We start from the raw sequence: 26,947 nt of genomic DNA, 5'->3' as shown, positions 1-26,947 counted from the left end.
TACTTGCTTATTTGAGTATGTTTTGTAATTAACAGTTCTTTTTGCGTTTTTTTTTGTCCTTCAGATGTCTACCGTGTGTCAAACACGGCAAACTCAAGCAGCTCTCAGTCCTTCTCCAATACCTGAATCAAATCAATTATTACTCATATTGCACTTAAATACTCCATTTAGTCCAACTCTGATCTTGAAACTTTTGACAAAGTCCCAAAGATCTACATCAGGGGTGTCCAAAGTGAGGCGCTAGCTCTGTTTACGGCCTGCAGTTTGTTTTCTATTGGCCCTTCAAAAAAAAAACACACAATATGTGACACAAAGTTGAATTGTTGACATTAATACCAATATTAATAACATATTATAATGTTTATTAGTGTATCAATGTTGTTCTGTTGAACCTGGTGGGTCAGTGCTGTAACAGCCACAAGTGAAACTACTTCATTTTGCTAATGCTTAGCATATACCGGGTAAATGACAAACGATGCACTTTTCGATGTGGTTGATATTGAACGGCGAATGATTTGTGTGTGTGAATGGTTGTTTGTCTATATGCGCCCTGTGATTGGCTGGCCACCAGTCCAAGGGCGTGCCCCGCCTCTCGCCCGAAGGACGGCTGGAATAGGCTCCCCCTGATTTATAATATTTATATGTATTTTTTTGTTTGTTTGTTTGATATAAAGAATGTAATTCACTAACAAGTAAAACTTAAAATATAGTTTTTTATGTGACATGCCTTTTGTAACGCTGATGAATCATGGAGGACATTTTTTGAACGCCTCATTTTTGGCAAAGCATGGATTTGATGCACAACCGAGAAGGAACAATACAATGGAGTCTTTCATTAAATGTGATATTTTATGTAATAAATCATTGTTTTTTATTTGTTTTTTTGTTTTTTATATTGTATCTTTTGGTGTGTGTTTGTGTTTATTAATTAATAGTTTGGTACTTTGGAAACAAACTCAGTCGCACTGTGAGTGATTAAGCACATTTTGGTATCGATCTGATACCAAGTAAATATAATGCATCAATTTAACAATATATTAATGCAACAATATAAGACAATGTGACTATCCATACAATAATAAAATTATCAAAATAACAGGGAATTAAAAAAACACAATATAAACACATGTCCGATACGGATATTACATTTGGTATCGATTAGATCGATCCTTGGATCGATCCGCCCACCCTAACATGCGTTCGTGGTTTGATTCCTGGAAAGTGAATACGGTCCCTCATCATCCGGCAACAACTTTATCGCAGGACGAGTGATGCTTTTATCATCCAACATACAAGCCTAAGATGTGATTTCCCCTCATGAATGTGAGTACGTGAGCCTCTTCTGTTCCAAAACAAAGCACGCGTTACATCCGCTCTTGTTCAGCCAGCTGTTTTGCTCACAGATGTCCGCTGGCTAGCAGCGTCACTAAGCTAACACGGTGCCGGGCTGGTAAAGCGTCACCATTAGCGGTTTGTTTTTTTTACTTGTATAACACGCGTGTTTAAGGCCGGTTTTAAACGTGACGTGACTAAAGATACGCGTTTGTCTGACAGCTAAGTGCTCCGGGTTAGCACGGACTAGCATTAGCTTCGGGGGGCCAGCTGTGATTACACGGGAAGGTTTGATTGTGACGTCATCAGTGTGCGTCTACCACTAAGCGAATGTGATATAATTGTATCCTTTCATTTTTCGCTATGGGGCCCGAAGCTGGGAAAGTTTGGACACCACTGGCTGACATGATACATAAAGGCCACTAGAGGGCAGTGTTGCTCTGGGTATAACACAACATCAGCTCTGTGGGTCCTCCTCATGCTCTTTTGTTTTTAATCCTCGAAGTTTAACAATTGTTTAAAAACATAACCAAATGTTTTGACTGTTTTGACACTTTAATTGTGAAATGTAAAGACATTTTTTTCTCTTGTGTTGGATATTGATTGCATGGACGGGTAATAAGAAAAGTCTCTGAATGTTTTACAGAAGGGAAAAAAATTAATATCATATTTAATAGCATTGCTAGCATGCTAATGGAGCATACTAGCATTTTTTTTGCTATTTGGGTAGACTCATATATAAACACGTACCATGTAAGTGGTACGTGCTTATCATGCTAGGTGTTAGCATGTTAGCAGCGCTAGGATGTTAATATTAGCATAGTAGCATTTTTAGCTGTTTTCATGGGTAGACACCTGTATGAACACTTAGCACTATCATGCTATATTTTTGTATAGCATTAGCCTGTTAGCATTGCTAGCATGCCAACATTAGCATCGTAGCATTTTTAACCATTTTCATAGGTAGACACTACTGTGTTAGGTGTTAGCATGGCATGAGCATACTAGCATTTTTTTGCGATTTTCATGAACATGAACTTAAACAGACACTTAGCTTTATGTTAAGTAACGTGAACATGCTATCAGTAGCATGTTAGCATGCTAGCATTAGCATGTTAGCATAACATTTTCAGAGGGAGACACTTCCGTAAACACTTAGCGCTATTATGCTAAGTGTTAGCATGTTAATGTGATCATTCTTTTAGTCATTCCAACCCTTCCATTGTATGTTTCCATTGTCAAGGAATCTAACTAAGTCAATAAAATAAATATGGTGTAAATCGCAATAAGTAAGGAACAATGTCACTAGGCGGAGGTCTGGAAACATAAGTTCCCTGTGTTGCCTCAACACACATTAATTTTTATTAAAAGCTGCACCTCTCGCCTGCAGACCTCATTTAGGTAACATTAGGTTTAGTCCAGGAGTGCGGCAAATGAGCCAAATACAATTCGACAAGGTCCAGAACTACCAGGGTCAGGCTGCAGCAAAGAACATGTGTCCCCGGGAGGAAAGCCCCTGTTGCCCCCCCCCCCCAGCCAGTCAACATTCCAGTGTTTGTACAACACATCCTAATGAGGCTGCGCCCTGTGGGGGGAACAGGCCCCCATCTTTGGGGATTTATCTGAAGAGCTAAACAAGCAAGGGAAGATGCAGTGAAGCAACCAGTCCGCTGATACTCTCACTGTCTTACGCAACTAAAGCGTGCCTTGTTAAAAGGGTTTCAGCTGGGGTTATCCAAAGTGTGGCCCAGGAGCTATTTGTGGCCCACGGTTGTTTTGGTATTGGCACTCTTCTAAAAATAGAATTTAACCACAAAACCTTTAAAAAAAGCCCTGCAAAAATGGAAAAATCACCAGTAAATTTCCAAGAATAAAGTTAAAATATTCAGAAAAATTTTGAGAATAATGGTTTAACATCATGAGGAAAAATATCTGTATTTGAGTAGCTTAAAGATTATTTCTCCAATGATGTAGTATTATGAGACAGTTGTCAATTTGGGATAATTAGTTAGCTGAAAAAGAGAATAAGTCAAAATATTATAGCAATAAAGTCATAGTCATGACATGACCATTTACAAGAAAAAAGCTGAAATAGTTTGAAAAAAATGGCATAAATGAAAATAAAAACTGCTGTAATTTTAACTGAATAAAGTCAAAATATTCAGAGAAAAAAGTTGAATTTTAATGACAAAAAATTAATGATTTTACACGGGGAAAAAACGTACATATTTTTAAATGGAACAGTTTCATAGTTTTAGCATAGAAAACCCATCTATGACCTTCTAAATAAGAAAAAAAAACATTTAAAAAAAAATAACACCCCTATAGTCACATTTAGCTTCCTTCCAATATTCATTCATTCATTTTCTACCGCTTATCCTCACAAGGGTCGCGTGGGGGGGGGCTGGAGTCTACCCCAGCTGTCTTTGGGCGAGAGACGGGGTACACCCTGGACTGGTGGCCAGCCAATCACAGGGCACATATAGACAAACAACCATTCACACTCACATTCATACCTATGGACGATTTGGAGTGGCTAATTAACCTAGCATGTTTTTTGGAATGTGGGAGGAAACCGGAGTACCCGGAGAAAACCCACGCATGCACGGGGAGAACATGCAAACTCCACACAGAGATGGCCGAGGGTGGAATTGAACTCGGGTCCTCTAGCTGTGTAGCACATATAGGACCCAGTACCCAGCTTAAAATACACATAGAGAAATAAAAGTATGTGATTCAAGGTAACTGCAAGGCTTTCTCATTGGGGCGGAGGACAATGTAATGTCTCGTCTCTCTGGTTGGCAGCTGAAGGTTGAGTCTCCTGGCATCAGGTTCTGCCTTCTGTCTTGGAGTATATTTACTAATGGCACTTGCTGTGGTGTTGGCAGATCCCCAGTCCCCCATTATATGGTCTCTGTGGTCTGCACTGCATAATTACGTTTGACAGGGACAGGATGTTCGTAGATTTCAACTTAAAACGCAGGCCTGGGTTGGGTTGGTTTTCGCTGATGTATGACGAGAACGGTTCTAGCTCTGTGTCATGTGTAACGTGCCTTTTGTTGCCTCATGGATCGGATTTTTTTTCCTCGGTGCATCTGTTTTCCAGGCAAATACAGGAAGTCATTAATATGCTCCGCCTTATCCAAGGAAACGTATCAGTTTCTTTGAATTTCCACCCCATCATGTCTGGTTTGAGTGAGTGCAACAGCAGGCAAGACCTAATGAGCTCCACTGATCTAAGACCTGTACCCACGGACAGGAATTCAACCGAGTTTGTGACAAATGCCAATCTGTCTAACAAGTTACAGGAGAGAACTGTGTTTTTTTTTCCATGGAATGGAATACAAATTAAATGGGAATGTATTTTTGGGGAAACCCAAAGATGGATGATGTGGATAAGTGGAAGTAAGGGTCACTGCCATCCTTCTTTTCCCTAAGTAAGCTTTGGCATGGGAGGTCATTATGGAATGTGGGAGGAAACCGAAGTACCCGGAGAAAACCCACGCATGCACGGGGAGAACATGCAAACTCCACACAGAGATGGCCGAGGGTGGAATCGAACTAGGGTGTCCTTGCTGTGAGGCCCTTGCGCTAATCACTCGTACACTATGCAGCGTAAAAAACATCTTATTTTCTATTATTATGTCTACTATATTGGGTAATGTGAGTATAAAATTCACTATAGGGGTGTTACTTCATGTCTAGAAGGCTCTAAAATTCATTCATTCATTTTCTCCCGCTTAACCTCACGAGGGTCGCGGGGTATGCTGGAGCCTATTCCAGCTGTCTTCGGGCGAGAGGCGGGGTTCACCCTGGACTGGTGGCCAGCCAATCACAGGGCACATATAGACAAACAACCATTCACACTCACATTCATACCTATGGATAATTTGGGGTCGCTAATTAACCTAGCATGTTTTTGGAATGTGGGAGGAAACCGGAGTACCCGGAGAAAACCCACACATGCACAGGGGAGAACATGCAAACTCCACACAGAGATGGCCGAGGGTGGGATTGAGATCAGCAAATTAAAAACAAAACTACGAAAAAGTCGGTATCGGCTTCTTCCTACTCCTTTTGGACATGTGGAACTGTGAACTGATTATGGGATGCATTCAAGTGTAATCTGATGCATGTTCAAATGAAATAAAACCATTACCATTACATGTTTTCTTGCTTCTTTGTGGGTGTCAAATCACGATATTCCGACCTTAAATGGTCTGCATTCGCTTTGGGGACTTAGTAGTGAACTGTATTTACTTGTTTACAATGTTGAGTCTTTTGAGGCTTATTTTAACCATCTGTCATAGAGTCCTGTTGTTTGTAACGCCTGCTCCATTTATTTGAGTAACATGAAACGTGTTGTCATGGCACGGTCCCCCATGCAAAACCAAACGGGACGGGTGTGCCTGGATGGATATGCCTTTGTCTGTGCTTGTGGTAAATTAATTTTAAAAGATAAGTAAACTTAGTTTGTTATTGAATGAGACTGATTCTTACGGTGTTACTATTTTCGTTATTTTAAAATCGTAGTTCAATCTGATATTTTGTTGTTGTTGATAATTGGACTATCAGCTCGGAGTCGTGACCAAGAAGTGCCCCTATCTGGAAATAAATCAAACAGCTCAAAGAACTTAAAAGCGTAAAAAGCAGAGCACGTAGATACATGTTCCATGAATCCATGGACTGCAAAGATTTCTAATCTTGTTTTCGGGGGTAAGAAGGTGAAGCAGTAAATCTTTGCTTTGATCGCTTATCGAACGAACATGATAGAATGTTTTTCTTGATCACGACTCTCTGAAGTGTACCCGAACAGAAAGTCTTTGGGATCCTGGAGGCTTGAAGCAATTTCTACACAAACGCTAACCAAAACGCCAAAGATTAAAGTCGATTCGATGTTACTTAGCCACAAAACGGACAATTATATCCTTCGTAACGTCCGTACCAATGTCTGCTGTCATTCATACTATATTTTCGACTTTCGCAGACTCATCTATCATCTATCTGTTTTTCCATATTAAAAAAATATCGCGGTTCCATGCTGTTTCATGGTTTATTCTTAAAATGTGTTCAAACTATGCAAATTTTAGCTAATTTGATGAATTTGATGTGACGAGAGTATATTGATTTTGTGTAAGAATTGTTTTTGTGTAATTATAATACACATGTACATATGTAGGCTGCACGGTAGTCTAGTGGTTAGCGCGCAGGCCACACAGCGAGGAGACCTGAGTTTGATCCGGGTACTCTAGTTTCCTCCCCCATTCCAAAAACATGCTAGGTTAATTAGCTTGGTGACTCCAAATTGTCCATAGGTATGAATGTGAGTGTGAATGGTTGTTTGTCTATATGTGCCCTGTGATTGGCTGGCCACCAGTCCAGGGTGTACCCCGCCTCCCAGCCCGAAGACAGCTGGGATAGGCTCCAGCACACCCTTCTCCCTTGTGAAGATAAACGGTAGAAAATGAATGAATGTACCTAAGTAGGCTGCACGGCTGTTGGTTAGCGCGCAGGCCACACAGCGAGGAGACCCGAGTTCGATTCCACCCTCGGCCATTTCTGTGTGGAGTTTTGCATGTTCTCCCTGTGCATTCCTGGGTTTTGTCCGGGTACTCCGGTTTCCTGTCACATTCCAAAAACATGCTAGGTTAATTAGCGACTCCAAATTGTCCATAGGTATGAATGTGAGTGTGAATGGTTGTTTGTCTATATGTGCCCTGTGATTGGCTGGCCACCAGTCCAGGTTAGGGGTTAGGCTAGGGGTTTGTTTGTGTATCTGTGAAAGAGTCTATATTATGTCTTACTTTCTCTTATTATGACTACTATATTGAGCGATGGGTGTAAAGTTGATTATGGGGGTGTTATATTCCGTCTAGAGTGCTCTAATCATTTTGAGAACCATATTTACAAGGTCGTAATTGATTTGTCTAATATGAATATTCCAAGCGTACTTCATGAAAATTCACTAATCACGGTCGGGCCTGGAAGCAGTTAACTGTGATAAACGAGGGACAACTGTACTTGGTCAATGTTTGATTGATATTATTATTGATTAATAGAAACACGGTAAAGCAATGGTCTCTTTTTTCAGGAAAATCACCTGTAAACAAAGACCAGAATATGTTGTCTGTAGTCCTCTTGAAGGAGACTTCATTGCTGTCTTGTCTGTCTGGAGGAAGTGAGTCTGCTATACTCAGGCATTTCTCAAATTCCTCTCCTTGTGTCATTACTGCTAAAGCAAATAGCGGCTTAAGGGAAAGGATTCCACCATTGAATCAACAGATTGTTTGTGTCTTCCCAGACTTAAAGGGAATTGTGGAAAGGTAGGAATTTGTCAAGTTGACCCATATAGCTCAGCCCTTGTCTTCTAAAACCGGTCGCTGCTGTGTTTGATCATCCTCTGTGCTGAAACTAAACACATTCAAACAATATTATCCAGGCTTTAAAAACACTTTTAAACACTTTGATGTTTTTTTGCGCAACAAGCAAAAAGAGGTAATGATGCAACTCTCCATTAATGCATTAACACTTCAGAGCACTTTTAATGTAAAACAACCCATTTTTGTGTTTGTAACTAAACAATATTTGTGTTAAAGTGAAAGTTATGCTTGAAATATTTTCACAAAAAAATTGTTTTTCTCCTGTTTTTAGTTAGGAACTGATATTTTCCTGAAAGTTACCTATGTTCTATTGCTGATTACTGAAGAATGGCAAAATGTATAAACAAATAGGGGTGTAAGAAAATATATTATATATATAGTATATATATATATATATATATATATATATATATATATATATATATATATATATATATATATATAAGAAAATTGCGATATGTCGCAATACTTTGTTCCACGATACTGTATCGATATTAAAAAGTATGATATGGATATTTTAGCATGAGCACTTTTAATGTAAAACAACCCATTTTTGTGTTTATGTTACTAAACAATATTTGTGTTAAAGTGAAAGTTAAGCTTGAAATATTTTCACAAAAAGTTGGTTTTCTCATGTTTTTAGTTAGGAACTGATATTTTCCTGAAAGTTACCTATGTTCTATTGCCGATTACTGAAGAATGGCAAAATTGATCTCGGCTCTCCTAGCTAAAACGGCAATCATTCAAGTGGTTTACGACTTTGACAATGGGAGATACTCTGCCAGAGGTTCAGTATCTTACCCAAGGATACTTCAACATGCTTACGGGGGGGACTCGGGAATCAAACCAGCAACGACTACTCACTAATCACCTGAGCCATGTTGCCCTAAATATTTTTGCAACAAATCCATTCATTCATTAATTTTCTAACGCTTATCCTCACAAGAGTCGTGGGGAGTGCTGGAGCCTATTCCAGCTGTCTTCGGCCAGCCAATCACAGGACACATATAGACAAACAACCATTCACACTCACATTCATACATATGGACAATTTGGAGTCGCCAATTAACCTAGCATGTTTTTTGGAATGGGGGAGTTAACCGGAGTCTCCGCATGCATGGGGATGGCTGGAATTGAACTTGTGTCTCCTAGCTGCGAGGCCTGCGTGGAAACCACTCAACCAAAGTGCAGCCAACTTTTGACCCGTCCTGTATATTTACATGTAAATGCATGGATTATCAGCACCTGGGCTATTGTAGTGTGTATGTCTGATTCAAACAGTATTTTGGAATGTGTATTATCCAGTCATGGACCCCCCTTCCCCTCCCCTGTCAGTACTCTGCTAGCAGCTGTGTTGTGTGTGTCTGCCTTGTGCATGTGAACCCTTGATTACTAGGCTGACTGTACAACTGTGGTAAGCCGGGCTGCCAGCTCATTGTTCGTCAACCATACACACACACACACACACACACACATACAAAACACACCCTTAACTTTGATCATGTGGACCTAATAAACGATGCACCTCTGCCTTCCAAGGCCTCGGGTTCTCCACCAGGCTTTATTTGCCTAATGAATGGTCGGGGGATGTTTATGCTCATCTAAGTGCCTCTGGCAATCATGTTGTTTGTGTCATTAGATGTTGGTTTTTAAGTTTATGATATGTTGATTATGTGTTTCCTGATCTAAAGGATTGCTCAACCTACGGCATTTTGTTGACATGGTTTTCCTCCATGGAATTTCAGCCATTAACCACAAAACACTTTTTTATTACATTTAGTGTTGTGGATCATCTTTGCACAATTGTCTTCTGATTTCCGCTGGTGGTCTCGCAAGTAAATAAGGGTTAGCATCCCTGCTTTTCTTTTTCAGGATCCTTTCTTTCTTTCTTTCTTTCTTGTCTTTTTGATAGAGTCTCGTCTGCCTGCTTCTTTCCACTCTAAGCCGTTAGCGCTATTGGGTGTACTGGTGCTGGGCCAGTCGTGTATTGGGATTTTAGATGCCAGCGGGGAAGGAAAGACCCCGCTGGCTTGTCAGCGTCTCTGACCCCCTCTTGTCACAATAGGTCCCTTTCCCCCGACCACCCCCGTCCCCTCCCACTCATTTCCCTGCCAAGCTGGGAAGAGTAAATATTTATCAGCCCCACCGGCCCCCCCCCCAACAACAATGACCATCTCAAAGGGGAAAGAGTCTTTGACCAGTGCTCATGCAAAGCTGGTGTCAGTCAGTGGCTGAGGATGGCTTGTTGGAAGGGTTAGATGACATTTTAGACCCCAAAATTACAGAGTTGGGCAAATTAAGAAAGAACCTACACAATAGTACGAATATAGTACATCATTAACATATATAATTGTAGTAAAATACTCATTCATTCATTCGTTTTCTACTGCTTATCCTCACGAGGGTCGTGGGGGGTGCTGGAGCCTATCCCAGCTGTCTTTGGGCGAGAGGCGGGGTACACTCTGGACTGGTGGCCAGCCAATCACAGAGCACATATAGACAAACAACCATTCACACTCACATTCATACCTATGGACAATTTGGAGTCGCTAATTAACCTAGCATGTTGGTGGTGGTAATGTGATGTCTGTGGCTTTTCTGGAAGAAAATCTTTACGAGGGTGGTGGGCATGTGAAAATTTTTTGAATATTTATTTTTTTTTAATTTTTTTAATTTTTAATTTTTTTATTGAATTTACAGATTCAATTTTTTTCGACTATAGGAACCCGATCACCTAGCCCTAAATTTTCCTCACCCACTTATTAAACATTCACTAGGGTCGTGGGGGGTGCTGGAGCCTATCCCAGCTGTCTTCTGTCAAGAGGCGGGGTACACCCTGGACTGGTGGCCAGCCAATCACAGGGCACATATAGACAAACAACCATTCACACTCACATTCAGCCGTGCAGCCCATTCTTAATATTTGTTGTGAAATTTTGAACAATTGTATATTTTATTGAAAACTTTAAAACCATATTAACCGAAATAACTGGTTAAATCATTTTTTTTAAAGTATTCCTTTTATCCGGGTTCCCAGCACGGATATTGCCAGGATTGGAACATACCAATATAATTTCATTTGTTGTGGGTTGGAAATGTGCATTTTTGTCAGTGTGTTCTGCTTGAAATTTATACTTTATACTTGTTATAATAGTTAAAGTGATGTCGTACATTTAATGTTGACATCCTTAGTAAGGATGGTTGTGCAATTTCCTTCAGTCTTGTATCGCCTGAGGGGTAGTTGCAAGTTGCATGTTGTGGGCCAACTGACCTAGCTCCTCACCTTCTGAATCTTGCCATTAGATTCCTGGAATTTATTTGGAAAACAGTCCTCCCCCTCCTCCCCTCCCCCATGGTGAAAATAACACAGCACAGGTACTCAGGAAATGTCCAACAAATCCTTGATTTAAAAACCACAAACTAATGTTTTTACCCAGCTGCACACAATGCGGCATTGAGTAAACCCGACTACTTTATAGCCCGATTTTTTAATTTTTTTTTGGTGACCAAAAAACATATTAGTTTTAATTTCAGCTCTGGTTCACTGCCAGGTTTAACATTCCAGTGTTGGGACTGCACTAAAACTGCCAATAGCAGTTTTGCTCCTACCATTTATTATTAGCTTCGGGGGGGGGGGAGGCTCTTGAACCCCAAAGCATGATGTAATCCCTTAAGCCTGTCACTAATAATTTCCCTCTCGTTTTTAATGACTCTTAAGATTAATGCCAGACCATAACTTTGGCTCCATGATTTTCATGGCGCGGAACCCTGCTTTTTACAGCCATTTTGCATCATAAATAAATATTTTGGGTTAGTTTCACTACAAGGCGCTGAAAACGATGTACAGCACTTAAGGCAGTCTCGGTTGTTAAATGTAGGGATGCTCCAATCAGTGAAAATCATTTGAAAATATATATTTTCTCATTAGTAACAGGTGGTACACTAAATATTTATAAAGGAATATTAATTTAATCTCTATCGTCTTTCCCCATAACATTCACTACTATCGCTATCTCTTTATCCATATCCATTACTCATTTCGATCGTCTTTTTCTCAACTCGCTGTCCTCTTTATGCGTATCTTTCACTCCTGGTGACTTTATTTATCTTATTTAGTAGTATTTATCCCTTTTTTTTTTAGCTGTATATCACATGTTTTTATCTTCTTTACCCATAAATCCCTTTGGTCTCGCTGTCCCCTTTATCTGTATCTGTCACTACCCGTAACTTTGGCTCACTTCTTTCGCTGTCTTCTTCGCAGTCATATCTATCACTCGTCTTCTTTTCCCGTAATTTTTTCTCGACACGCTGTCTTCTTTATCCGCATCTATCACTTCTGGTGACTTAGACTTATTTAGCCGTATTTATCTCTTGAACTTTTTTAGCTGTATATCACTCGTTTTTATCTTCTTTACCCATAAATCCCTTTGGTCTCGCTGTCCTCTTTATCTGTATCTATGTAACTTTGGCTCACCCCGCTGTCTTCTTTCGCTATCTGCTTTTCGCTGTATCTATCACTCGTTTCTGTCTTCTTTTCCCGGAATTTTCTCTCAACTCGCTGTCCTCTTTATCCATATCTATCACTTCTTTATCCTTATCTGTCACTACCCGTAACTTTGGCTCACCCCGCTGTCTTCTTTCGCTATCTTCTTTAGCCGTATGTATCACTCGTCTTCTTTTCCCATAATTTTTTCTCGACTCGCTGTCCTCTTTATCCGTATCTATGACTTCTGGTGACTTTGACTCATCTCACTATCTTATTTAACCTTATTTATCTCTTGTTTCTGCTGTTTCCCTTTTACTCATCTTGTCTTTTTTTTTAGCTTCATATCACTCATTTTTATGTTCTTTACCCATAAATCCCTTTGGTCTCGCTGTCCTCTTTATCCGTATCTATCACTACCCGGCTGTCTTCTTTCGCTATCTTCTTTAGCCGTATCTATCACTCGTTTCTGTCTTCTTTCCCCGTAAGTTTCACTTGTTTCACTGTACTCTTTAGCCATGTTTATCCCTCATTTCCATCGTCTTTCCCTGTCACTTACTTTCGTCTCGCTGTCCTCTTTATCTGTATGTAGTTTTCACTCATTTTGCTGTCCTCTTTAGCTGTATGTATCCCTTATTTGTATCTTCTTGTACTCTATGTTTGTGTATAGAACTGGTATGCAGTTGGTCGGTGGATTTCCTAAATTGATGAATCAGTACCCTAAATTTTATGGTCAAAACAAAAGGAAAACAGAAAAGTAATCATAACAATATACAAATAAATGCCTTCAATACCACACAGCTATTCACATAGTATACATATCATCCATCTGTTCACTGTTCACATGTTATTTTTAGAACTATGGATGTCAGATAACATCCGTTGCTCAATATTGCAAACATTTTAAAATCAAAATGAACTTCATGTTGAGCTTTTAAGGATACAAGCTGACCACTGTGCATCGTAAAGTTTAGTCTTTGTGTAACACGAGGGTGGAAAATACCGTAATTATTTTTTCAGCACATTTACATTCAATCAGGCTTTCAATGTGCAGCCAACTCTGCAACTCACCCAACCCTCCGAGGGCCCCTTAACAGCCCACTTGTCCTCCTGCGAAATGACACACGATGAAGTCAGATTTTGTTTCAGACGCTGCGGTTGTGTGCTAGAAGAGGCTGTGTTCTCACAACACGTCGAGTCCGACATGTTCATGGCTGTAAAAAAACAAAAGTAAAAATACAAAATGACTGAAATTGTGATGTACTGAAATAGAATAGACTCATTTTTGACAGAAGCGTCTAACCATGTACGCTACCAGTCAAAGGTTTGGACTTTTGACTGGTAGTGCCCATGGTCTCAGGCGTGTATGTTGACTTAAGGAGCCATGAATTGGTCAACATAACCGGGTCCAACTTAAACAGGTTCCACAGTACTAATAAGTCCTGTTGGTCGTGGTCAGTACGGCATGAATGTTCATTCTCAGGCCAAACATCCTGTGAAGTAAAGTTGTATTTTAAGCTCATGTGTCCACAATGAGGTCTTAGAGAACCTTAGAGATCCTTCGAGAACTGATGATGCCTGATGAAGAAAGACCTTTTGAAGTGTCTATATTCCAGAAACACGTTAGCTCAAATGTTTTGAGTCTTCTTCCCTGATCTTTTCCCCCGCCACTCCCATCATGTCACCCTTAATGACCTTTCAATCGTCAAAACACATAGCTTACTTCCCTCGCTTCCCTTTCACTTACGTTTTTCACCGATGCCTTAGTGTCAGACACCCGAAAGGTTTTCTGACAGCAGGATGTGATCTCATACTTCCTCCAACATTTTCAACCACACAAAAAAATGTCCTTCCCAACTCTGTCCAGTCCTCCAACCTCAGAGGCCTGCAGAGAAATTTGACACGCGGATGCGATCTCTCAAGTATTATCAAGTTTTTCCTCCAGTGCAATGTTAGCCAATTCATATTGTTGGACATCCTGTGCTAACCAAATTATATTCCTGGGATCAACCTTTCCTATTCTGTCTCTTATTATATATTTTATATACTGTTTTCTCACTGGAAGTACTACTTGTTTGTTTGTTTCGGCTTTTTCCTGATTATGGAGTCGCCACAGATGATCCGCATACTGATTTTTGGCATGAGCCCTTTATATTCCGGATACCCTTCCTGATGAATACCAATGATGCTTACTAGTGGAGATTCGAACCCGATCCCGGCGTCCGCTCCAAAGAACGCTAACCCCTACACCATTAAACAAAGACTACAATGGGTCAAAATTCAGTCAAACTTTGTTTTTTTTTGACGAGAATTGATGATGAATACCGATGATGCTCACTAGCGGAGATTCGAACCCGAACCCGGAGTCCGCTCCAAAGAACGATAACCCCTACACCAGGGGTCAGCAACCCGCGGCTCCAGAGCCGCATGTGGCTCTCCAGCCTCTTTGTTGCGGCTCCCTTTGCAATGCTTGAATATTTTTTAGCACCCGTGTGGTGAAAATGCACGTCTTTGTTATGAGTTTACAAAAATCCAACTTTGTGTGAGACCATGAATGCATCCTGACTGAGTTCTGACTGGTGACTGAATGAGCAGACAGGATGCTATCCAGTTCTCTCTGACAGGTTAACATGAAGGGAAATGAGTAATACTTTGAGTTATTTGAGTTAATTATTATTAATGAGTTATTTGACGATTCTAAAAAATAAATTAGAGCTCATTTAAAAACAAAAGTTTATCTCCAGTACTAGCAAGAGTACTCCAACTCGTCTTTTTTTTCCCTCCAATGTTGTTTTAAACATACAACGTTTTGCGGCTCCAGGCTATTTTTCTTTAGTGGGCAAGTGGGTGAAATGGCTCTTTTCATAGTAAAGGTTGCCGACCCCTGCCCTACACCATTAAACAAAGACTACAATGGGTCAAAATACAGTCAAACTTTGTTGTTTTTTTACGAGAATTTTCTGCAAAGTTTTGTATTGGTGTTGTGTTAACGTGTGATTGAGGCTGTAGGAAGAGTATACTTTGCTCAACTGTAGTCAGGAAGCCTCTCTCCAACAGTTGTTGAACCGTGACCTCTCTGGTGTCCATCCCAAAGCTACTGCATCCCCAAACTCTCAAGGGCAAGGAGGACTTTGACCTCCTAAAATGTCTGAATTTTTGTTTTCTCAGCATGGAATTTGACTCTTAAATAACGCTTGTATACTTCACTGCTCTCCGTTTTGTTGCATTTCATTGATTCAGTCTCAAATTCAGTCTGTACAGTACAGATAAATAATGTTTCATTGGCAAATTTTTGTCCCTGAGTGGGGGTATGATATGACAGAAAATAATTGAGAACCACTGCAGTAGGCTGTCTTCTACAACCCAGAAAGCTTATCCAAGGTTGGGTCGTGGGGGCAGATCCCGAGACGTTCCCAGGCCAGTTGAGAGACATAGTCTCTCCAACATGTTCTGGGTCTTTCCCGATGCCTCCTACCAGTCGGACATGTCTTGAACACTTCCCCAGGGAGGCATTGTAACTAATAAATCAAACAAGACTGTGAGTCAATACCGCAGAGCTTGTAATTTTTTTTTCAGTCTTTTTTCAGACATTTTTCCAGTCTCCTTTTTACCAAACTTCCCCATTGGCGTGTTTGTAGTTTGATCAAATCCCGGGACTCTGTTCAAACAAATTAAGATCTCTTCACCCCCCCCCCCCCACACACACACACACTTTGGTCTGTGGTTTGCAAGCAGCCCTCATTTGCAAGGCTCTTGGTGTGCTGCTTCCACTTGATAAGGACCTTCTGTTTGCATACCACCTCTTCTATGTTCTCTTTTGGGTCACCCCCCCCCCCCCTGCACTCCTCTCCTTTTTAGAAGACAACAGAAAGAAGAGTACGTCCTTTCCCAGACAAGGAAGTTGCTCAGGTCCCTGAAAGACAGGAGAGATGCGGGAAAGGAATTACAAGGACTTGGAATTTGAAGTAAAAAAAAAATCTGACATGTCTGGTTTTTAGTTTCTATGCATGCTGTTGTTCAGCTGCTAAAATAATAATGGGTAGCCATTGATTCATTATGCTACTCGAGTGAATCTTTATATTGGTAAGCGTCCTGTTTTTGACAGTTGCGAGGTCTGTAACTTTGAGCATATTTTGAGTTGTTATGCTACACATTAGCAAGAAGATACCTTTTCACTAATAGTTTTCTTAGTGACACTTTAACTTTGATGCACATTTAGCATGCGCACCCTCGGCCAATATTGAGCAGAAATGCAGTTTCATTTCAAAGCCCTGGTAAATAATGAAAGACTAAAGACCCAAGTTATTTGTATCTGCTGAAATTGCGAGTTGACTAATCACGGACTGTCGCACTCAAATATCAGGGAGAAGAGAGAATGCATATCCGTTAGCATAGTGTCCCAACACTATTGGCTGTTATTTTGCTATGAACTGCAAGCTAAGATATGGGTTACGAGCTCCTACTTAGGGACAGGCATAACTGAGGACATCCATACAGTATCACTGAGATGGTAGTAAAGGGAATTAGCGTTATTCTTCAATGGCCATTTATTAGCATTTGTGTTCATGCACAATGTATTAGCTTTGTAATGCTCCGAATGAAATGCATTATGGGAAGAAGTTAAAATAGTTCATTTTATACTCGTATTGGTACTTGTATTGTATGTTTCTTAGCTAACCTTTGAGTGTTAAGTTTCTGTGCGATGATTTTAGTGTTTTTTTTGTAAGATGACACCACGAGTCAGCCATATTGAGTGTCTGGTACGGCAGATTATCAGGCATAGCTGAGGACAGCCATACAGTATCGCTGAGATGGTAGTAAAGGCCGGTTGAGGGAATTAGCGTTATTCTTCAATGGCCATTTATTAGCATTTGTGTTCATGCACAATGTATCAGTTTTGTAATGCTCCGAATGAAATGCATTATGGGAAGAAGTTAAAATAGTTCATTTTAAACTCGTATTGGTACTTGCATTGTATGTTTCTTAGCTACCCTCTGAGTGTTAAGTTTCTGTGCGATGATTTTAGTGTTTTTTTTTGTAAGATGACACCATGAGTCAGCCATATTGAGTGTCCGGTACGGCTTATATATGTACAAATCCGCCTTTTTTTGTAACCCCCACAGATAGTACGGTGCTCACTTCAAAACAGTTGAGAGACTTCTATTGAAATGATAACCAATTTGGTCAATCTAGATGATGATAGATTATCAGGCATAGCTGAGGACAACCATACAGTATCGCTGAGATGGTAGTAAAGGCCGGTGAGAGAATTAGAAAGAAATTAAAATAGTTCAATTCAAGCTTGTATTGGTACTTGTACTGTATGTTTCTTAGCTAACCTTTGAGTGTTAAGTTTCTGTGCGATGATTTTAGTGTTTTTTTTGTAAGATGACACCATGAGTCATATCAAGTGTCCGGTGTCCTTTTTCTGTAACCCCCACAGATAGTAGGACTCGACTGTTTTGAAGTGAGCAGCGGCGTTGGTCTCTAGACTGTGTCTTCTATTGAAATCATAACCAATTTGGTCATTCTAGATGATGATAGCCATGCCTTGGGCTTTTGCACATGCCAGCCCATATGGGAATGTGATGTCATTGTCACCCCTCAGGTGCCAGTCAACACATGAGAGAAGAATGTTGACGAGAAGTTCTGCTGCTCCGCTAATCTCTTCAAGTCTGCGCCAAGTGATTTAACTGTCTTCGCGTCCCGCGTCTGTCTTTTTCTTTTATCTGTGTATGCTGTGTATAAAATGATAAGAACCAGACGGGTGGACCATCTGGATACCTGATGTGTTTTTCAGACTGTTTTGCTTTTTCAAATGGTAATCAAATCTATTAATATCAACCACCTGGATATATTTTTTTTATCGCTCCAATCGTTGATATTGTTCATCTTTCATGATTAGATACAAATTGTAATTCCACCCATTGCTTTTTGCGATTTTGCTGGTTTGTGGTATAAAGTGGAACAAGGCAGGCGCTGCATCGGATGCTATGTAACATTTTGCATATTGTCTGGGGATGCTCCGATTGATCGTCCACCGATCAATATCAGATGATTTCTGTAAAAAAAATTGTGATCGGCATAGGCGGATAACAAAAACTGACCAAAATGACATGTCTCATATGGAGCTTGTGTCAAATAGTCCAAAAATCATATCACACAAATAAAGATAAAAAAAGACAATCCAAAGACAAATGTTTACTTTTTTTTATATTTACCTATTTGCAACTGGCACTTGGAATTGTCTGATTGGGCCCCCGTCCAATAACACTCATAATAAATTGAAAAATGTACAGTTCGGTATCAGACGATCGCACTCATGGATGACTGGTATCGGAAGAAGTTAAAATAGTTAATTTTAAACTTGTATTGGTACTTGTATTGTATGTTTCTTAGCTACCCTTTGAGTGTTAAGTTTCTGTGCGATGATTTTAGTGTTTTTTGTAACCAATTTGGTCAATCTAGATGATGATAGATTATCAGGCATAGCTGAGGACAGCCATACAGTATCGATGAGATGGTAGTAAAGGCCGGTTGAGGGAATTAGCGTTATTCTTCAATGGCCATTTATTAGCATTTGTGTTAATGCACAATGTATCAGCTTAGTAGTGCTCCGAATGAAATGCATTATGGGAAGAAGTTAAAATAGTGAGTAAGTAGTAGTAGTAATAGTGAGTAATCGGCAGCATAAACCCTGATCAGAATCGCACATATTCATTTTTGCTGTTGGTCTTCATTGCTATCTTAATATTATTAAAATAAAGAACTTGGCGTTTTTACGACCCCCCCCCTCCCCAAAAAAAAACCGCCTTTACCGACAACTGAACCAGCTTCCATGCTCGGCTGTAACTGTGTCAGTGTAACGTAGCCCTTATTTCTTCATGTACCTTAAGTCACTCCTTTGCCCCCCTTGGGTCCTTGTCGGCGGGTGTTAGCATTAATAAGGTGGCAGACGTCCGTTCTCACTGCCAAGGTGTCAAAGAGATCGGGTTTCCTGAGTTTCCGACTCTTAGATCTCCAGAAGCCTGGGAGCAATGTGAGCAAAGCTGCCTGGGATCAGCTTTGTTTTTATTCCGCAATACAGTAATCCTACGCTACTTCGCACTTCAAATTTCGTAGCTTCACTCTCACAGTTTTTCAAAAATATATTAAGAAAATATGTATATTTAAGACAATTTGACATATTTTTTCCCCTAAAGTAAGCAATAAAAATGGCAAAATTACCAAAAATATATATATGAGGTATTCTGAAGATGCATTTAAATACGTTAAAAACAACCAAAAAAACTCAGGATGCTAACATGTGATCTACTGTATATTATGTCTTGCTAACGCTGTATATTATTTTTTGTTATTGCATAGGACGAGTATAATAGATGACTATAGGGGTGTTATTTCATATCTAGAGGTTTCTAATAATATAAAATCGTATGTAGGTTGTATGCAAATTTTGACTGCTTATGTTGGAGTGCCAATATCGGAAATTTTAGATGCCGGATGATTTTGTTTTGGTCTGATATTGGACCAATACTCATTCAATCCAAGCCATTTTTCCAAAGAAAACCCATTCAGTACCGGCCATTTTAGACAATTTTGACTGATCTTTCAAGGCACACAGATTATTGTGTTCTAAGCCTATATAAAATTTATATCTACCAAAAAAAGTTTCGATTTCTGTCTTTTATCGGGCGTTAAATAACTCTTCGGTATATGAAATGCATTGGTACTTGTACTGTATGTTTCTTAGCTACCCTTTGAGTGTTAAGTTTCTGTGCAATGATTTTAGTGTTTTTTTTAAAAGATCGTCATAGCGAGTGTCTGATACGGCTTATATATGTACAAATCTGCCTTTTTCTGGGACATCCGTGTTTCAGTATCAAAATAGACACTTGATTATTTGCGGATTTTAACCATCGATTGGTTGCCCTGGGACATATAACCACATTTATGACGAGATATTGGCTCCAACTAATTAATTCTTAATTATCTATAACACACAATAGATCACTTTTACTTTCTGATGAACAGATTTCGTCTTTGTGAACTAAACTTGTCATGTGTGTGCAGTCCGCTCAAGGGACTTTGGGCTTTCCTTTTGGGCTTGGTTCCTCCCCACCACAGTGGTGCATGCTTTGATGTGGTTAGCAGCTTGGGCTCCATGCAGACTAACCTCCACATATATCCTCCGTGCTGAAAAGCTTCTCCAGTGGTTTGGAATCAGCTGGAAGGTGATGGGTTTAATAATGTACACGATGCAGCAAACTAGTCCTGACTTTCTACTCCATTTGAACATGTTTTGGATGTTGCATCAGTGCAAATGCGTGGTTGTTCTAATAATTATTAGAGGAGATCACAAAGCACGAAATGACTCGAGTTTTTTTTTTTTGCCCCCGGGGGCCAGCCAGCCGTGCACGAGTGCCTTACCACTGCAGATGATTACCGCTTTGCTATATGAACTGCGCCTTAATCCTGGCAGACAGCTGAAATTAAAGCCAGGTACGACCCTCTGCCTTTCCCCGAATTCTCTGTGATAAAACCTCTCCCCTGCTGGGTTTTTTTTCTTTTTTGAAATTCATGTATACAGTCCATGAGGTTTCTTTTAAAGACTTGTGTGTGACACTGACGGAAATGAAAGATGAAATGTGCTGATTATGCTTAATTTGATTTCTGCGGCGTGCCCTGAAGTATCCAGTCAAAAAAAATAAAATCTATTGCAGTTTTTGGCATTGTCATATGTCATCATATTTTTGTAGTCCTCTTGAACCTTCTATTCATGGTATTGCTTGTATTTTGTGTTATTTGTTATTTATTTTAATCGTGATTAATTGGTTTCAGACCAAACCCTGATAAGGGAATTTCCATGAAAGTAGGATTTCTTAGTTATAAATAGAATATTTCCATAGTAAGAGAATAGAAAAACTATTTACAACATTATTAGAGCCCTCTACACATGATATAACACCCCTATAGTCACTTTTACACTTGTACTAAGAGAAAACAAATCTTTTAAGACAAGTACTTGTACTTGTGTGTTGCTATAAATGTGACTAGCGGGCGGACAGGAAGTGATGTTGGGGGTTCAGAGTTGAGTTTTAGCTTGCCGTGAGTTGTGTTTATTATACTGATGTCAAGCCTGTTGTTCCATCAATCAAGTCTGGTTCTTCATCGAACATTTACAGTCACATTACTGACACCTAGTGACCTGTGGTGAATACTACATAGTCACAGCGACTTTGAATTAATCTTACGAATGCCTTATATACTGTATATACATTGTAGTTTATTAATTATGCGTTTTTAGGCTGGAAAATGACCAATTTTGGCACAAAACGCTAATATAAAATCATAATTAGCATGAAGCTGGAAAATTCAAACTGCAAAGTGACAAGAGATGACTGTGCTTTTAAACAAATATTGAAAAATATTATAAAAGTAAAAGTAGTTACCAATGTATCTGTGGCGGTCCAATGGGATTCTTAGCGGTCTGCGACAAATACAGTAGTTGATATAAGACAATGTAACAATGTTAATGTCATACAATTATTCCTATTCATCACATACAGTTGTTTTGAGCTAAATAAAGCTCCTGATAATAATAATAATAATACATTTTATTTGTATAGCGCTTCTCAAAGACACTTTACAGAAGAATGGAGTTGAATAAAAGCAAGTAAACAGAGTAAAAGATACGTTAAAATACAACATTCATTCGTTAATACACAGTTAAAACATGAGAAAAAGTGTACAACAAGTAAACAAAAGCAAAAACTGCTATTGGCTCTTTTATATTACTTGGTAAAAACTCTGCTGAGTTTGTAAACAATACATAAATTAACAATATGAACAATGTAATGCGCATGTGTTTGTGGTAAACTAGCAAGATGGTGGCGGGTTATGCGGCGAAATAAAGTTTGTAGTTTCCAACAAGTAAACAAAAGCAAAAACTTCTATTGGCTCTTTTATATTACTTGGTAAAAACTCTGTTGAGTTTGTAAACAATACATAAATCTAACAATATGAACAATGTAAACTAGCAAGATGGCGGCGGCTTTTACCCGCCACTATACTGTATAGTGGCAGCGAGCGGGTTAAAGCCGCCGCCGTGTCTGTCCTATCAGTGAGTTGCGGTCCGGGCAGGTCCAGCCCACCCCACCCCAGCCCACCGCCTCCTTACCTCGGTCCCTCCGGAGAGAGCGTCCGTGTGTGGAAAGGCTTCTCCGACTCGTCTGACATGCTTGTGTGTTTCGCGGCTGTCGTCGTTCGTTCTTGTCTGCGGTGGTTTGTGCTGCTGCTGCTGCTGCCTGCTTCGCGGTTGCACGGAGATCGGAAACACACAAACGCACCACGCACGGTAGGATACTACGAAACGGTTTTGTCTGCTCCGGGGCTGCTTTTAGTGTGTCGCAGCTCAGTTTTAAGTTAGTTACTGTGCTCAGAAGTGCAATGTGGCTTTATAAACTGTGTTTATCTTTGTGTATTATTACGATGTAAGGACACTTTTTCTTAATCCTGAAGAAAGTCAAGAAAAACGACAGTACTTGAAGGACTCAATGTTGCATTTAAATCTGTGCGACTCTTTAACCATCCCCACATTTATATATCTGGTTTCCCAGAGGTTTTTCATTGTTTCAAAGCTTCTCTACACTAGTGTTCCCCTATCTTTATTCAGGCAAGGCGCCAAGCTAACGCCATTCAAATTTTATTTTGTATATGATTATAATTTTATGTTGAAAATATTTGCATTACATACATTAATATTTGTTTTACATACACTATTGCACCTAACAAACGAATGAATTTTCCCCTGTCCTTAAAATCTAGTGCTGAAAGTATTCTATATATGTTGCTGCCGTACAATTTTATTACATGTGACTACTAAATAACCTGCCACGGGGGCCAAGGAAAGTTGTAAGTGCCGGCAATTTAGCTTATTTAAATCTAATATGTCATATTTTCTATTACTTTGTTTACTATATTTGGTAATATGTGACTATTGGGGTGTTATTAATGTTTTTAGGTTGTAAAATGCTGTAAATGGGAAAATATGTGGTTTATAAATACGGAAGCCTATTTTGCAGAAATTAATTTTTCACAGTCGGGTCTGGAATCGATTAAACACGATAAACGGGAAATGCTACCTTAAGAATCAGCAAGTAAACAACCTTCCATAGAAATAATGACACTTTTACATGCAAAAAATAATCAAAATAATCTATAAACGAGGAATAAAATGTATGAAATGCCACAGAGATGATTGCGTTGGGGTTGTGTGCCTCATTTACGTTAAGTGTCAGTGCCACAGCCAGATCGGTATGCGGCCCAGCTGTGAGAGGAGACCCCTTGGGGGTGCGTTGGGGGTCAAATATGTCTATAGTCTCTCCTGACAACTAGAAACATGTCAAAGAGTGCATCAAGGAGTATGTATATCTGTTTTTTTTCTGTTCTTTAGTAATCAGAAGTAGAACATACGTATGTTTCAGGAAAATATTAGTTCCCATCTAAAAACTTTTTTTTTGTGGGAAAAGCTACATTTCAAGCATAATTTTCTCTCATGAAAAAAAAAGTTTGTTTCTGCCTTTCTCCGTTCTTTAGTAATCAGAAATAGAACATACGTACGTTTCAGGAAAATATCAGTTCCCAACTAAAAACTTTTTTTTGTGGGAAAAGCTAAATTTCAAGCATAATTTTCTCTCATGAAAAAAAAGTTTGTTTCTGCCTTTCTCCGTTCTTTAGTGATCAGAAGTAGAACATACGTACATTTCAGGAAAATATCAGTTCCCAACTAAAAACTATTTTTTTGGTGAGAAAAGCTACATTTCAAGCATAATTTTCTCTCATGAAAAAAAAAGTTTGTTTCTGCCTTTTTCCGTTCTTTAGTAATCAGAAGTAGAACATACGTACGTTTCAGGAAAATATTAGTTCCCAACTAAAAACTTTTTTTGTGGGAAAGCTACATTTCAAGCATAATTTTCTCTCGTGAAAAAAAAGTTTGTTTCTGCCTTTCTCCGTTGTTTAGTAATCAGAGGTAGAACATACGTACGTTTCAGGAAAATATCAGTTCCCAACTAAAAACTTTTTTTTGTGGGAAAAGCTAAATTTCAAGCATAATTTTCTCTCATGAAAAAAAAGTTTGTTTCTGCCTTTCTCCATTCATGACAGACTCTTGACAGCTGTGAAAGGCGGACAAATGACTTAATCTGGGTTTCCCTCTTCACCGTCTGCTTTTCCAGCCTCAGGCTCCTCAAGAGTAACAAATTCTCTTCTCTCCTTTACCCCAAATTGTCCGACAGTCGGACTCGTGTTTCACTTTGCACTCATCCATTTATTTTATGGGGGTTGAAATTGTCCTGAAATAATATATATATTTGATTGAACTATTGAGAGATTGAGATATTTGATGAGCCAATCACAGGGCACATATAGACAAACAACCATTCACACTCACATTCATACCTATGGACAATTTGGAGTGGCTAATTAACCTAGCATGTTTTTGGAATGTGGGAGGAAACCGGAGTACCCGGAGAGAACCCACGCATGCACGGGGAGAACATGCAAACTCCACACAGAGATGGCCGAGGGTGGGATCGAACTCGGGTCTACTAGCTGTGAGGCCTGCACGCAAGGCGGTTAATCAGCTCTAGTATTTATAAATTTAACATTTCAGTAGTTAGAGCATAGAAAACCTGTTTACGACCTTCTAAATTGAATTGTTTTGCATTATTAGAGCCCTCTGGTCAAGAAATAACACCCCTACAGTAACCTTTACACTCCTATTACCCAATACCGACCTTCTAAATTGAATTGTTTTGCATTATCAGAGCCCTCTGGATAAGAAATAACACCCCTACAGTAACCTTTACACTCCTATTACCCAATATTGTAGCCATAATACAAAAAAGGAAGTCATGCTTGTGTGTGTTGCTGTAAATGTGTTCTGGAGCAGACAGGAAGTGATGTCAAGTTGAGTTTTAGCCTGCCGTGGGTGGGTAATTATTGTGCCTGTTTTGATGAGGTCATCCAAACCGAGTCTGGTGCTTGTGTGTCTCATCGAACATAACACTGATACCAAGTGATCATTGTAGAGTAGTACATACTGTATATCACTACTTCTTTGAATGGGTCATCTGAATGCCTCATATTTTTATTTTAGTTTATTTTAGTTTATTTTTTAACTAATAAGAGGTGATAACCATTATTCATTAATTCATATATTTTTGAAAGAATTATGTTTAAAATGATTGGTGTGGAGAATCTTAACCATAGCGTAAACAACTGGACTCCTGGATGATGATGCATATCTGGTTTCCATGGAGATTTTGTAAATACATGTAAATAGCAAGCATTATATTTTTAATATAATTTTTAATAAGTGTTTTTAAATACTTTGTATATTTTAAACTTGGACGTCTGACCCTGCAAGTCAAGGCTGAATCCAAAAGACGTGATCAAACCGAAGCCAAAGGAGCAGATGGGCAACAGAAACAGTATTTGGACTCGAACACGGACGTTTTAGCGTGGTCTGGGAGTGGCCTTGGACGGCAACAAGCCTCAGGCAGAGATTCAAATCTTCTGAGCAAGTGAAAGTCATCGCACTTCCTCTTTAAAAAAAAAATAAAAATGTGGCCATCCTGTGCCAGGTTAAAAAAATAATTGTCCTTCTATGACATCGAGTGGAGATTTATGCCAGAAGATCATCTTTCCAGTCGTGACTTGCCCATTTTTAAAGCACTGCAGTTATAATTTAGGTCTGAATCATCTTTTCCACGTCATCGACCTTCAGTTCAAAGCATTTACACATCACATTGTGGAGGGCGCATGTTCTTGTGGAAACACAGGCAAATAATAATAATTAATAATAATAATAAATATAAATAATAAATAAATAATAATAATATTATGACATCATATATTAATATATAATAATATTATATATAAAAATACTATTATTTATTATTATATAATATTTATATAATGTAATTATTATTAGTTATTAGGTTGGATGTTCTTGTGTAAACACAGGAAAATAATAATTATTTATAATAATATAAATAAATAATAGTAAATAAATAATATTATAAATATTTATAAAAAATATTTATTATAAATAAATATTATATAATCTTATAATAATACTATTGTTAATGATATTATTTATTATAATTATAATATATATAATATAATTATTATTACTAGTTATTAGGTCGGATGTTCTTGTGTAAACACAGAAAAATAATAATTATTTATAATAATATTATTATAATAATACTATTGTTAATGATATTATTTATTATAATATATGTAATATAATTATTATTAGTTATTAGGTCGGATGTTCTTGTGTAAACACAGAAAAACAATAATAATTATTTATAATAATAGTATTATATAAAATAATAATAATATTATTATATAATAAATGTGAGTGTGATTGGTGTACCCCGCCTCTCGCCCGAAGACAGCTGGGATAGGCTCCAGCACCCCCCACGACCCTCGTAAGGAAAAGCGGTAGAAAATGAATAAATGAATAATATTTTTACATAATATAATAATATATAATAATATTATTATATAATGAATGTGAGTGTGATTGGCTGGCCACCAGTCCAGGGTGTATCCCGCCTCTCGCCCGAAAACAGCTGGGATAGATTCCAGCACCCCATGCGACCCTGGTGAGGAAAAGTGGTAGAAAATGAATGAATAATATAATAAAAATATTATAATTAATAATAATAAAATATTATTATTA

The 26,947-nt window shown here is 38.8% G+C and overlaps 2 protein-coding genes across 12 annotated transcripts in view; both read left to right on the top strand.

The window, feature by feature from the left end:
• The window catches only part of LOC131140210 (uncharacterized), a 34,753-nt gene extending 33,853 nt beyond the window's left edge, over window positions 1-900 (top strand). For all 5 annotated transcript variants that reach the window (XM_058090436.1, XM_058090460.1, XM_058090445.1 and 2 more), the window contains one exon: window positions 65-900. In XM_058090436.1, coding sequence (XP_057946419.1) covers window positions 65-126 — 62 coding nt within the window. In that variant the 3' untranslated portion in view covers window positions 127-900. The remainder of the gene's footprint in view (window positions 1-64) is intronic.
• Window positions 901-1,147: 247 nt separating this feature from the next.
• Window positions 1,148-26,947, top strand: part of disp1 (dispatched homolog 1 (Drosophila)) — a 76,443-nt gene continuing 50,643 nt past the window's right edge. For 5 of the 7 annotated variants that reach the window (XM_058090501.1, XM_058090508.1, XM_058090492.1 and 2 more), the window contains exon 1: window positions 1,149-1,323. The gene's annotated coding sequence lies outside the window, so the exon portion shown is untranslated. Of the gene's footprint in view, window positions 1,328-22,092; window positions 22,550-26,947 lie in introns of those variants that run through there. The other 2 variants (XM_058090518.1, XM_058090482.1) reach the window with 2 other exon arrangements.

This window comes from Doryrhamphus excisus, chromosome 1 (assembly GCF_030265055.1).
Source record: "Doryrhamphus excisus isolate RoL2022-K1 chromosome 1, RoL_Dexc_1.0, whole genome shotgun sequence".
Taxonomy (NCBI): domain Eukaryota; kingdom Metazoa; phylum Chordata; class Actinopteri; order Syngnathiformes; family Syngnathidae; genus Doryrhamphus; species Doryrhamphus excisus.
This window is presented reverse-complemented; position numbering and strand designations above follow the sequence as displayed.